Raw genomic sequence first — 14,665 nt, forward strand, 5'->3', positions numbered from 1 at the left:
ATGACACACCTGCTGGTGCCCAAGGGCTGGCCACACTACGTAAAAACAAAACAAAGTCAGAAAGCAGTGATCCAGAAAAGGGAGGCCAGTCAAATTCATGGCTCACAGCTAAGGCTTGGCACATGCCAGGCCCTCCCTCAAGTCCTATCCTTTCGGCAGCCCGCTCCTTGGTGGGCAGGAGGTGGCAGAGGCAGTAAGGGCACTGACACTGGATGGGAGACTTCCAAAGAAAGGCCCTTGACAGTTGAGGAGAAGACACCAGGTGCCCCATGAGGGTGGTTTGGGCCCAGGAGGTGCATGATCAGGAATCACACATCACTGCCCACCAACATCCCCCAGCAGCATCACCATCTGGCTGGCCCAGACAAGGGGTCTGTAATGGGTGGAAGAAGCCCCGCGTTAGGCCGTCAATACCTCAAAGCTCTGTGGGATAGGAAGGCCCTAAGAATGGCCTGTCATTGAAGCTCAATGTCCCCATTAAGGACCCACATACTCAGTCCACTGGTCAGAGATGAATGAGGGCTCTAGGACAGCAAGGGACCCAGGGAACAGACACAGCAACCCTGGGGCGACGCCATAAGAACACAAGGCAGGCCTTGTGGATGTGGTACAGAGAGGTTTCCGGTAACTGTAACCACAAACAGAGCTATCTATGCTGATAGAGCGCTTTCCATGGGTTGTGGGCGTGACAAGAGTGAGTCAGGAGGAGACAGAGGACACCCAGTATGAGGGCATGAAGGCACAGACCCCTGGGGAGGGAGAGGCACAAGCCAACTGTGGCCCTCACTCAGGTGGAGGTATGGGCAAGTGGTGGGCACACACTGTTACATTTCAGTCTCTAGGAGACAGGAGTTCAGCCACTGTGCAGACGGGATGGGCAGTGGAGGGCAGAGGACAGCAGGCTTTGTGGATTGATCTCCCTGCGTAGGATAACTGATACCACTATGGTCTGTTTTGTTTTTTTCTTAAACGCAGTCTTGTGACTCTCTGGGTCACAAAATCTGAACACACATGAGTGAAAATGATGACACGGGATTCAGTCTTCTCAATTTCCCCTAAATTTTCTGCAGACTTCAGGATTCTTCCTGGATTCCTGTGCAAAACTGCTGTGCACAAGTGTTTTCTGTCCCATTCATCTGTGACAAGGCAGAAGAGGAAGCAGCTACAGGCTCCAGAACCCTCAGGTCTGGGACCCAGTTTTCAGGACAGTGACACTAGTCCCTCTGGAACCGGCCAGTCCCCTCTCCCCTACTACCCTCACCCTTTGCAGCTTGCCCAGCCCATGTGCAGTCAAAACCAATGAGGGTTTGGAAACAATAAGGCCTGTCCCTCGCCCTGGCTCTCAGCTATCAGAGGGACAGCACCTCAGGCACCTGGAACTTCTGTGTCTAAGCCTACTGGGCACCACATGAACACAGCATGGTGGGCAGCCTCCCTAGGTCTTCAGGCTAGTTCAGAACCAGCCCTAGCTCAGCCACTGCAAGGCATCCTGCTACACTGCCCTAGGCCTGGGCCCTGCATCCTCTAGTCACCTGCCCACAACACCCTCCCAAGCTCACAAGCCCTGAGCTGTGCAACAGTAGAGGGATGCCTGTACACAAGGTATGTTCACTTCTGAACACTGGAACAGCACCAGGAGCCCCAAGAACAAGGCATGGAGGTAGGCACCACCTTGACTCACTGAGCCTGAGCTGTGCCCAGCAGACCACACGCTTGGCAATTCCTGTCACCTAAAAGCATCTGGGCCTCAGTGAGTTTGCAGGTGAAAGACCAAGACCAGGAAGAGAAGATGCAGAGGCAGGAGCCCTGTGAAAATGCCAGGACGAAGTACAGTCAGACCACAGCTCTGGGGCACAGACCCTGGTTAGTCACCCCCCAACCCTGGGAAAGAAAGGGGTCCAAAGCCTGTGCCTTCCCAGCACAGCAACAGCCTAATTTCCAATGCCAGCCTATGAGCCTTGCCCTGCACACTTGAACTGGCAGACCGGTTCATTGGCCCCACTCTTACTTAGGCTCACGCAAAGGGGCCATTAACCTCATCTGCTCACAGACAAGAGGGGACCCTCCCCACAGAGATGCCAGATGGCGGGGCTAAGAGCAGGGAAGGCCACATATCATCAATCCTACACTCTAGGCCAAAAACCACCTCAAAATCCTTCTTAACATTAGCTCCATTTGCTGTCAGGAGGAGCTGGCACAGATCACCAGGTCAGTGGCTCTATGCTCAAGTTTCTCAATCAGTGGGATCCTGTACACAGGTAAGGGAGTCAGCATGGCCTTGTCTCAACCCCACAGCAGGCTGGAGACAAGTTGGACACAGGTGCCCAGTGCTCACTGTCTTTGTCCCATTTGCCAGAGCTAAGCACATTTCTCTGGAACAAGTAGACATCTGAGAGTGTCCAACACCGAAATAGTGCAACCAGGGGAGGAGGGAACACACTCTTCTAGCTGAGACCTGCTCCTGACGCAGACATCTCCCCATAGTCGCCCTGCTCTGGGACCTCTCCCAGTCTATAGCAGTTCAACAGTTACACCAATTCTGAAAAGGGAGAAACAACGTCAAAAGATTAAAAACAGCAAAATCATGCCATTTCTGCTGACAGAATCCAGAAACCGCAGTCCTTTGGCAGGGAGGCCTGCCTGAGAAGCCCTTCCCAGGTCTTTCAGGCCACTGGTATCTAACTCAGAATCTGTCTACAGATGGCACTCACCCTAAACTGAGAAAGGTCTGGCCATAAGAACTCATGGAGAGCTCACTCCTGGAGAGCAGGAGACATCTGCTGCCCACTATCTCCATATAAGAGACCAGTCTGACGCCACCATCATCTGATTCTTATGCCATGAAGTGCATGTTTGAAAGACACCATGAGAACGACTGACCCTTTAATGGGTACAATTCCCCCTCAGATGACTCCAGCCCCACTGTATACCCACAGAGCAGAGACCAGGGGCTGAAGGACTTCGGCCAGAGCCTAACTGGAATCAGGGGCAGATGCCTACCCTCCCAACCCCAGCAGAAAACTGCATGCTGGCCCTGTGTTTCCAGAGTTCACCAGGAGGTCACAAATAGAAAGGCCAGGCCCATTGGAAGCTATGCCAGGTTTGACACTGTGCTGAGAAAAGCTACTGGGAAACTCGGGTGCTCTAACAGGGAGAAAAGCATTCGAATCTACATGAAATCAGGAAGGAGACAGCCCTTCCCAGAGTGGACAACCTCACGTTTGAGGTTCAACTGAATCTGTGCTGACCTGGGTTGGCCACTGTCCTCTAGGCACTCCATCGGTGAAACAAAGGGGCTGAGCCAAAAGAACCCTCCAAGGTCTTGGTCCTGACCTGTGAGACAATGGCCAGCTAGGGCTCTCGGGACTACACATCACAGCATGAGGGCCAGGAGTCCCTGAGACAGCACGTTCTACTGATGCTGACAGTCCTCATGTCATACACCTATCCCAACATTCTAGATCAGCAGCCTGGAAGCTATTTTGGTAAAAGGCCAGAGAATCAGTATCTCAGGCTTTAAGGGCCAAACAGTAGGTTGCAGAGACTCAGTGACTTTGTGGCACAAAAGCAACCACAAAAGCAGTGACAGATGATGCCACTCTGTCCCAAAAAACTTTATCGACAAACACAGGCTGTGGGCCAGATTTGTCCCTTGGGCTGTAGTTTACCAATTCATTTTAGACTCTTTAAAGGTGACACTGAAAAAAAGAAGTGCTGTAACAGTCCACGTTGTCAGTGTCCTAATCCAATTCTATTTGCCTAATACAACAATGTACATGTTAGAAGCCTTGGTTTTGGGGGCTGGTAGCTAAGGCAGTGACACTGGGCACAGCTGACTTCAGCTTACTCAGGGGCAAAAAAGGCCCATGACCTCTACCACTGATTCCACAGGGAAATGGAGCAGCCAGGAGGGGCCAAGGCAAGGGACCTGTCAGGATCTGAAAAGCAACATGGCAGAGAGGCCGCAGGTAAGAGGTCCCCACTCTTGAGAAGTGAGTTCTGAGCTCTCCTGCTCTCAGCACCTGCAAGCTGGGCTGTCCTGACTGGTGCAGTGGGCATTTCTTTGTTCTAATCACCCCTCCAGATGTGAAGAGAACCACAAGGTCTATGACATAAAGCTGAATTTCCCTCAAAACTCGGTTTAAAAAGGAGGGTAGGGAGGAACATCCTGACCCACTTACCCTGCTTAAGGCAGTAGGAAGAGGCAGGGCCACCCAATGCCCTGTGGGTCCTGACGGCACCACCTCCACAAGAAAGGACAGCCACCCTTAGGTCAGCCTATGCTGTGCTAACTGCAACCCAAAAGCAGGTGTGGGGCCTGTCCAGGAGGAGGAAGGGGCACAGCCCATAGAGCAGGAGAAAACTCCAGGACAAGGGCACAGCCCCCACCTGACCAGCGCCCTCCAAAGGGCAACTCTCAATCCATGGGAGAGCTGTTTCCCTTCCTATTATCTGTGCCCAGGTGACCTGTTCAAGATCTTCCCTCAGGCAGGATATGAAGCCAGCCCAAGCCCACCTCAGGTGTGGGAGCCCCATGCCTCCCTTCTGCTGGGGTTAGGTTCTCTGTCACCTGGGGCCAGAGGACTCCTGAGCCCACTGATGGTCTAGCAGGTGTTGGAGGCCCTGCAGACCTAAGTCTCCTGGAAAGTCACACTAATCTTAGTGTATTTTAAAGCCTCCAAGTTCACCTTACACCCATCAATATGGCTACTATCAAAAAAGCAGAAAATAACTAGTGTTACCAAGGATGTAGAATAGCTGGAACCCCTGTGCAAAGCTAGTGGGAATTTAAAATGGTGCAATCATTATAGAAAACAATCTGGTCGATCCTCAAAAAGTTAAACATAGAACAATCATCTGATCCAGCAATTCCACTTCAGGATATACACTCAGAAGAACTGAAAGCAGTGTCTGAAAGAGATGTTTCAACATCCAAGTTCATAGCAGGATTATTTACAGTAGCCAAAATGTGGTCCATTCATACAGCAGAATATTATTCAGCCATAAAAAGTAAATTCTGATACCTGCTACGACATGGATGAACCCTGAGGGCATTATTCTGAATAAAATTCGCCAGTCACAAAAGGACAAATATTGTATGATTCCATTTAAATGCCATTTCCTAAAATAGTTGGATTCATAGAGACAAAAAGTAGATGGTGGGTGCCAGGGGCTGGGGATGTGAGTCAGTGTTTAATGGAGACAGTTTCAGTTTGGGAAGATGAACAAGTTCTGAAGATGGATGGTGTGATGGCTGCACAACAATGTGAATGTATTTAATGCCACTGAACTGTGCGCTTAAAAATAGTTAAGATTATAATCATTGTTATATGTATTTTACCACAATTTTTTTTTTAAATGTTTTTTTGATGCTCTGAGAGGTCCTAAGTAAAGACTGGTGCTGATTGGTTGTAGCATTCCTAAGGCCTTCCTGACCTTGACCCCGCCTCCCAGCCTGCCAGTCACAGGATGAAGCCTCCAGAGGAGAGAAATCAGGGTGGTGGGGTTTAGCACCACAACAGTGAGACCAGGAAGGGGCTGGAGCAGTCTACACCACACAGAGCACAGAGCAGCCACGGCTGTTTAGTGGGGCTTCCCTGCCTTATGGAATTTACCTCAACTTCCTGCCCCAAGGGGAAGGAAAGGTGACTGTGGCCAGGAGAGCTACTGCGGATCTGTGTCAGGTGGGCACCATCAGCATCGATGTCGCTGCTCCAGAGCCCACGTCTTTCTGGACTGCCACCTTGTCCTAGGGCGTGGATGTCATCAGGTTCTTGCCAGCATCCTGACACTGTAGTTTGAAAGTGGTTTTGAACAGATGTCGTGCTCCGGAGCCAACAGCCTTTCTTACTGTATTTCTTGGATTGTGTTCTTTGCTTGGGGCAGTTGGATGCCAGGTTTTCCTCATTGCACTGATGTTGACCAGCTTCTGGACAGTGGGTGCTCTGGATGCTAGAGGAGCCAAGACCGAGCCTGGACGGAGGGGCATCCTAAGACAGCACCTGGGAGATCAGCGTTTCCCTGAGTTAGCCTCTCTTGGATGGGCAGGTACACTCCACTATAGGTGGTCCTGGTGAGTCATCCTGGTGGGGTTCAACCCACCTTGGACAGCTCCTCCTTTAAGAAATTAATGAGCTACCAAGTGATGGAGGGCTGTGGTTAATCCTCCACCCTGTTGCACTTTCATCAGTGTTCCCTTAGTTCTTTAGGAGGGGAGACAGACTCAGCGCAGGGGTGTCTTGCCCAGGGGTGTGCCTTCCCAGCTGCCCTCGTTTCCTACCCCAGGCCTGTAGTGGGGTGGGGGTGTCAACTCCTTGATTTTCTCTTTGCTGCCCTGTGTCCAACTTCGATACTCAGGTTGGGTGTCCTAGCAAGGAGGCACCTCCCTGAAGGATGCCACACATTGGGGTCTGGTGGCCTGGCTGCAGCCACTTCTGCTGACAGCCTGGGGGCCAGGCCACTGGTGCTCTCCCTGAGGCTTAGTTAAAGCAGCACCTGAGATGGCAGTAGTCTCTCAGGTCAGATGAGTGAGGCGTGTGGATGCCGACTGCTCCTGCTTCTGTGTGCATATCCTGCAAATGACCTGAGAAAGTACAACTCAGGTATCTGCTCTTGTGCCTCTACTGTTAAGGATTTTTTTTTTTCTCAATAAAGAAATGGCTTTCTCCAGTTTCTTTAGCAGTTTTTCTGCTGGGAAGCCCACTGCACTGTGTTGGAGGGTGCTGGGCCCTCTGGTGCATCCCTCTTCTCCATCCCTCCAGCATCCTGGCTGGAGGCAGTGATGGTGGAGTGGGCAGTGGCTGAAAGTGCTGGCTGAATTTCTAGAGACACGACGTGTCTGGCTGGGCTTGGGGTGACTACTGAGTCTGTTAGGCTGGTGTCCGTTGCTGGTGGATTGTGAGGAGCCAGGCCCAGAGCCCAAGGTGCAGTGGCTCTGTCTCTGCCTCCAGGTTGTGCTCCAGCCAGTGAGTGTTGGGGAATCACAAGGCATCCTTAAGAGGCCAGATCCCTTCCACTCAAGAACGCTGTTCCTTGGGAATGTGAGGTGGGCTTCTGTTCCCTTCATCATCCAGCTTGGATGAGCAGAGCCTGGGCAAAGGTGTGTAAGGGTTGAGTAGCAGGGGTCACCTCCACCCTTCCCTGCACCCCTTGGACTCTTTCTGGGTAGAGGTGGCAGGAAAAAGGGATGAAGGGCCTGAGGAGTCCCTGCTGACCTTTCTCTACACCTGGATACGTGCACATGGCCTTCATGTCCTGGTTATCAGGCTGACTTGGCACTTGGGAGCAGGCTGGCCAGGCCTTATCCTGTGGCCCCCATGTACCCGTGGGGGAGGCCGAATGAGGCAGTGATGACAACCATAGGCAATGACACTGGAAGGGAGAAACTCAGTGGGCAATGGGTAGGAGGTGCCTGCGGGAAGCTGGGCAGGTGGAACCATTGGGGAACAGGCCAAGATTGGGGATGTCTGTGGGAGATCTAAGAGAGTAGTGTGGGATGGAGGCAGGGCGATGGGGCAGCAAGAGGGTAGGGAGTAAGGGGTGACTCCAGCCAAGGGCCATTCCAGAACTCTGCATGATCTGACTCTCAAACACCTGGCTCAAGCCAGACCATAAAACCCAATGTTAAGACATTTGCACCACAGCCAGAATCAGGAATGGCTAACAATGTCTCCCACTCCCAACTAGGCACAGGGGGAGGCCCACATCCTTCCCATATCTGTCCCCTCAACCAGCCCTCAACACTACCCTAATTCAGGCCTCCCTCCCTGACCATCTACCCCCACAGGCCAGACCCCATCACTCCTGGGCCTCGATCATGACACCTGTAGCCCCATGCTCCACTCAGGATACATAGGGACAAGGGGGTGCCCCTCACCACACTTTAGCACCTCTGCACAGCACTTAGCTCAGGACAGTGGACACAGCTCTGTACACCCTGGAACCCCTGGATTAGTACAGCACTGGAAGAACAGTGGCCTGTTAGGATCCACGCTGCAAAGAGATGCAGCCACTAAAGAGTAAAACTTACTATTGTGATTAAAAAAAAAAAAATACACACACACACACACTCAGCTTACACAGTGTCAGAAAAGAAATGAAACCTAAGATTAGACAAGGACACCACTGTGATAACATGGTGCCCGGATGCAAGACAGAGAAAGGCACCAAGGGGCCAACAACAGCTGTGGAAACGGGGAGTCATTACTCTTATTTTTCCAGTTTTCTACACTGAGCTACACTGCTTTTGTAGTAACAAGAAACAAACTTTTCACACATGTCACTTTTAAACAGAGGTTCGGTGACCCCACAGACCACAAACATGTGAGACTCCCTCCCTTCCAGAGGAGCTGTGGCAAGTCACAAATGCATCCCTGACCAGGGCACACAGACATGGCCAGGGAGAGACCTGGCCTGATGATATAATTAGCATCAGACTCCATGTAGCCACTTGGTGTGGGGACAAGAGGGCTCCCCTCTGAATGGGTAATGTGAATACCGGTTTTTTTATTAAAAAAGTAGTGACAAAACAACCACATGACATGGCTGTCTGTGTCACAGGTCAGGGGTCATTTGGGAGACTGTTCTCAAAAGTGTCCCTTTGGGCTCTGGGGTGACTGCAGAGTAGCCACACATCACTAGAGATGAGATCACAGACAACTCTGGCTGTGCAGCTCACAGACCAGCTCACGGACCAACGAGAAACTCATGAAGGCAGAGAGTGGGGAGAGAGGCTCTAAAAATGAAGGACTAGGGAGGGCCAAACCCTGAAGGCACAGCATGGATTGCCAGCTGGCCCCTGCCAGACCATGGGGCCAGGGCTCTTGCCACAGAGGTTTCCCAAAAGAGAGTTTGTTCCAGCCCAAAGCCACGCAGAACAGGAGAAGGAGCCTTGTTTTTCAAGGCTCCAGAGATGTCACAATCCGAGTGTGATGTAAAAATTGCCTCAAGGGTGATGAACTCTGGCCTTGCAGATGAGTCAACAGAGGGTGAGTTTTCAGTGAGCAGCCTACTGTTTACACACAATCACCGTGGAGAACAGCATGCAGCCAGAAGGCTAGTCAAGGGTCAAGGTGGCAGGCAGGCTTCGTCCTCACATAGCACTGCAGAAACATCAGCACTCACCCCACACTCCAGGATGCTCACCCTCTATTGTATCTATGAGACAAGATCCTTCTGGGAGGGACTGACCCACCCAGAACCATTAAGTGCCCACCTTGAAACATACAAACTGAACACCTATACCCTCACTCAGGAGGCCACTCATAGGACAGCCTGCTCCCCCCACCACCACGCAGCCCAGCACAACCCTTCAGAAAGAGTATTCAAGCCCAATGCTCAGTTCTCAGCCCATTCCAGCTGGGAGATTCCCTACAGTGACTCGACTTCCCACAGTCTCCATCCCGTTTCCTCACCTGAGAAATGGAAATTGCTCTACCACAGGGCTGACAGGGGACCAGATGAAATAAAGTGTGCAGCTCAGGCTAGCGCTGGCATGCGGGCCTCAATCCACAGATGGTGGTTACTGTCCCCTTTAGGCTTTCTTGAGGGAGAGGGCACAGTACAGACACAGCCAGCAACTTCAGGCATTTGCAGGACGACTCCTGTCACCAACACTCACAGGAACCTAGAACACTGGCATCTGAACTCGAGATCACAGTGTGACTCCTTTTCATAGCTATGTTCCAGCAGCTCAAGCTCCCTCCCAACATGAGAGGCAGCCTGGGCCTGTGAGGACAGTCCAAGTGACTTCAGGCAGGCCACATTGCTCCCGACACACAGTAAGAACAATAACCTAGCTCTCCTGCTAGCTTATTGTCAAGAAAATGACACATCCCCAGATGAAGGGTTTTACAGGGGTTTGGCCCACAGCCAGAAGGGGCTGCGCCACTTAATCCTAAAGGTGGCCTGTCTGTAAAGCAGACACAGCTGGCAAGAAGCTGCCCTGCTTAGGGACAAGTGGGGCTCCTTCAGGAAGGAGAGATGAGCCTGCTCACTGAGGCCTTGCTGTGGGAAGGGAAGAGACTAAATTAAGGCTCCTCCTGCCACCGGTGCCTGGGCTGACATCCACGCAGCCGCCCCCTGAGCAGCAGGCAAACAGCCCCCAGCGCGGCTCCAGAAAAGTCATGAAGTATTCACTGCAGGCCTCCTACACCTCCTCTCTCCACACACCCTTCCTCAGAACACAGCCCTACAGCAGTCCTCCAAACCTTAGAGGGCCACCCCACCCCTAGCCCCAACCGCCTTCCCAGCCCCTCATTTCTCAAGGCCTGTGCATCCAGCACACCTTGACCACTTACTCAGCAGAGCTCAGCTCTGGCGTCTCCTAGAAGCACCTCTTTCAAACAGCACCCTTTTATGTCACCCACTCCATACCGTCGGGTCGCCCCATTTTATTTCCTTCTTGACACTGACCGCTGACAAGCTCTTCATGCTGATTTCTGTGCCACCCTGTTCATCATCTGTCTCCTACCTCTAGAATGTCAGCTCATGACAGTAGGGGCCTGCCTTGGTTACTTGTGAATATCCAGTTCCTGAGCAGCGGTCCTACACAGACCAGGCGCTCAGTCAGTTTCAGGTATGTAGGAGCCCAGGCCCCATCTCCTGGGGCTCTGCTCTAACCTCCAGGCAGGGACTAGCTCTAAGTAGAGACGTGAAGTGCACAGGAGAGATCAAGACTGCGCTGAAGGACACACATGTGCCAACAGGATCCCCACAGCCTCTGAGCTCAGAGAGGGCCAGGGGATAGGATCTTTATAGCTGAGACGGATCTGGACTGGCAAGGGTCAGGGACTGGCCCAAGACCTCACACAGAGAGAGCTGAGATTCAAACCCAGATAGGCTCCAATCTCCAAGCTTCTTAGGCCCCTCCCTGGGCCCTTGATTTTTCCTAAACAACAACATGCTCCTCTCTACCAAGGAGCTTATAACCCAGGAGAGGAAAAGGCCACCCAGCAACAGTGCCCACCAAATCCAACGATGAATTACCTAGGTGGTCAACGCAGGTGCCCCAGGAAGGGTCGCTTCTTCAGAGTTGGGAGATACTTCCCAAAACAGGCAAGTGAGGCCATCTTGGAAGGATGAGTTGTGTCTTCTCTCCCATCCCAGCAAAAAGGGGGATCCACAGGAGTGCATCCCTCAGGACTCACTAGAGTTTTTATATTCAAGGAGAAACTGCATGAAGCCTAAATCTGGATGGCGGGCAGCTACATGTAGTATCACATATTCACCTTCCACCACGTTCCAGGCAGGCTACCAGATCTGCACAAAGGCAGCTCAGACTTTAGATCCCTCTGGAGAGAGAAACCACGGGGACTTTTATGGGTGCTGCTCCAACAACTAGGATTACAGGAAGCTCTCCTCCAATCCCCTCCCACATTTGAATTTGTACAAGTCTCTTCACAATTAAAAAGTAAAAACCCTCTCCACAAATTGCCATTGGTAAACCATATAATCTCAGTGCAAGAGAATAAAAAATGTTAGATGCTAACGACGGAACTGTTTATCAGAGGTTTTGTTAATAACTATGCACTGTTCTGGTCACATAAACGAGTTCTTCAAGTCACCTTCCCCATTCCCAGTGCCCAAAAGCACCGAGAACACCCAAGCTGCCCTCGTTTTAGCCCAGTCTACTACACTGCTCAAAGACTATGATTAAACACGAAAAATGCCAAATCACTTAAATTACCAGACAGCTTCTGAGAAAAACACAAGTCTAGGTAACCCCAAATTTCAGCCCAGCCAGCAAAGTTGGCGAGGATGGTTTGGAGAAGTTCTTCCTGGGGAGCTCCTCCTAGTGATCAACACTGACCTACATAGCTGGGTTCCACATGGGACCAGCTGGAGTCTGCAGTTACCTTCATCCTCATATGAGGAAGATCTACTTAGTTAGGAAATGTAACCAACATCCAAAATTAAAAATAGCAGTGTGACAGCATGAGGTGAACGCACAGGCGGGCCTTCTGGACAACTGGATCAAGCAAGGGCAGCATAAGAAAGAAGGTGGAGCACCTAACCCAGAGTAACCAGGTACCAAGTTCATCTTACGTACATGACTCATGAGCTCTTCCCTAGCTGCCTCTAGGAAAGTCTGCCTTCCTGTAGGACAAGTCAGAATCTCCCAGGGAAAAAGATGCAAGGGCGTAATTCCACAAGGAAGGGAGGCTCGAGCCAGCCACTGTACCCCTACCTCCTCCTCCTCCCCTAGAGGAGTGCCTCAGCCTCACCTTTGGGTATCCTTCTGACAAGGTGAGAACTCACTCTTCGAAAAAAGATGAAGTCTCCATTTTATTACGGGGAAACTGAGACACCAGGACAGGAAGGAAATTGCCCAAAAGGTGGGAAGACGCTCGGGAAGGGTGGGCACCGGGGAAGTGGTAGGAATCAAACAGGGGAAGAAATTCCCAGCTTAGCTAATGGTGCTGAACAAGTCCCAGGCAGGAAGAAAGCCACATTCCTTCCTACTTAGTCTCTCTCCTCACCAGCCCGAGGCCTCTCCCCCCCATCCCTGGTATACACACACGCACACACACAAGGAGGGGGCCCTCCCCAGCCACCTATGACTATGAAGTCCCCATTTTCCAGGCAAGGAAGAAAAGGTCCCAAACCACTTCCCCTCAGGACCTGACCACTGGACACCTGTAACTTCTGTCCCAACACAGACGGAGGGCGCCATGACACAAACAGAAATGGGAAGGAGAAGGTTTCTGATCACGGCCCCAGATGTGCCTCAAAGTCAGGCCTGAAAGAAGGTGCACAAGAGTCTTCCCCACCCCCTGCCCCCAGCCAGGTGGCAGAACTGAAACGCCTTGAACTTCCCCAGATGGGCCCAAATCGGTGCCTGAGAAGTTTGAAAGTCAGCAACCAGGTGCTATGAAGTATGAGAGCTCCCTCCCAGCTGCCCACCACTGGCTCCCAACCTGGGAAAAGCACCATGTCTGCGACCCCCCTACATACACAGCTTCTTTCCCCCCAAAACACTCCCACTCTTCGAAAGTGTCTAGAGAGACAGGATCACCTGGGGCGGGGGCGGGGTGGTGGTGGAGGAGAGTTGAGTACAAGCTGTCAGTTTCTGTCCAAACTACCCTTCCCAAGAAACAAGAATGAGCCCAACTCCAAGGACATCGTTGGAAAGAGTCAAAGACCGCACCCCACACAAAAGGAACAGGACCCCCCAGGTACCCCGATAGCAGTGTCCTCACTGACCCACCCTGCCATGGACCCAGAAGCAACCCCAAAGCATCCCCAACCCCCTCCCCCGACCAGGTAAACAGACAAGTTCCTGCCCAGCTGCCGGGTGGACCGGGAAAGGCCCCAGACGCCGCCAGGTGCCACACAGACGCCCCTCGGCCCAGGCGCGCGAGTTTAGGCCCGTCAGCCGCCCGGGGTCGACCGCCAGTGTCGCCTCGGCGCCGAGAATAAACATGGTTCCCCGCGCCCCACCAGCCCAAGTACCCGCGAGCAGCACCCCGGACGCCCAACCCCGCGCGCTTAGGCCCGGATGCCCGGCTAGGGGCGCGCGAGGCCAGCCTGTCTCCGATGTCCCTGACGGCCGCGCCGGATCAGCGCCGCTCACCTGGCTGGCGCGGTAGCTCTCGAAGGCCCTCAGAGCACTGTCGGTGAGCTTCACGTGGAACACGGACACCTTGCTGCCATCGCTCACTCGCCCGCACGACAGCCCGTAGCTTCGACCCTCCTTCAGCGCCGCCATCTTGCGACCATCTCTCCCCGCCCCCCCTTCCCGGCTCCAGGGCCAGCGCGCCGGCCACGCCCCGCCCCGCCGCTCGCCGCCGCCGACGCGCTGCATTATTCATGAGCGCCGGCCACGCCCTCTCCGGCTACCGCGAGGACCCCCGCAGACACCGCACAACCCGCCCGTGATGCATTATTCATAAGACATGGCTGGCCACGCCCCCTGAGGGCCCGGCGAAGCCCTCATTCACTGCCCGAACTTCCTGCATATTCATGACAAGCCTGAGTGACTCCACCTAAGGGAGCCGCTTCCGCTCCCGGACTCCGCCCCGACACGCGCACCCGCTTCAGGCCCCGCCCATGTACGTATGGCGCACCGAAGTCCCGCCCCACTGGGGGCTGATGTGATGCATTAGTGATGTATTATTTATAAGGTCTCTCTCAGACTTCTGTCTTAGGTTTGTTGAGCGCCGCAGTGTGGGCGTGGAGGGGCCTGGCCGGCGCAAAACACGTGGAGGGTGGGGCCAGCATCTGGCTGGGTGAGTGGGCGTGGCCATGCAAACCAACCACGCATTGGGCGCTGGATTGGGCTCCTGGATTTCACAGGTAGATGGGAGTCTCCCTCTTTCCCCCGGCTTTTAGGGGATTGGGGGGTGGTGAACTTTACTCACGATAAGCGTAGATTTTTAATATAGTAAAATCTTACATCCCCACGGGCCCTGAGAGATGGTGGTTATCCAGCTCCTCCATTTTTAAAAATGCATTTTATATATTACAAAATTAACCCATTTAACCCATTTCCCTTTTAGGAAAAAAGTGCAGCTTGCTGCCAGCTTAATTTTACATAAACACACTCTTTCAGGCTGAAGCAAATCTTATGGGTTTTCAATGTGAAAATAAAATATAAAATATAAAAACGGCGTTATTTCTAAACAGAACTTGTTTCTAATCCTAATGTAAGAGAGTTGTATACATG

General features: G+C 52.6%; 1 protein-coding gene across 1 annotated transcript in view; it reads right to left on the bottom strand.

The window, feature by feature from the left end:
• Nucleotides 1-13,748, bottom strand: part of ELL (elongation factor for RNA polymerase II) — a 56,948-nt gene extending 43,200 nt beyond the window's left edge. Inside the window, exon 1 of the mRNA XM_039867887.1 lies at nt 13,574-13,748. Coding sequence (XP_039723821.1) covers nt 13,574-13,708 — 135 coding nt within the window. The 5' untranslated portion in view covers nt 13,709-13,748. The remainder of the gene's footprint in view (nt 1-13,573) is intronic.
• Between the last annotated feature and the right edge of the window lie 917 nt (nt 13,749-14,665).

Source organism: Pteropus medius, unplaced genomic scaffold (assembly GCF_902729225.1).
Source record: "Pteropus medius unplaced genomic scaffold, Ma_sr-lr_union100, whole genome shotgun sequence".
Classification (NCBI taxonomy): Eukaryota; Metazoa; Chordata; class Mammalia; order Chiroptera; family Pteropodidae; genus Pteropus; species Pteropus medius.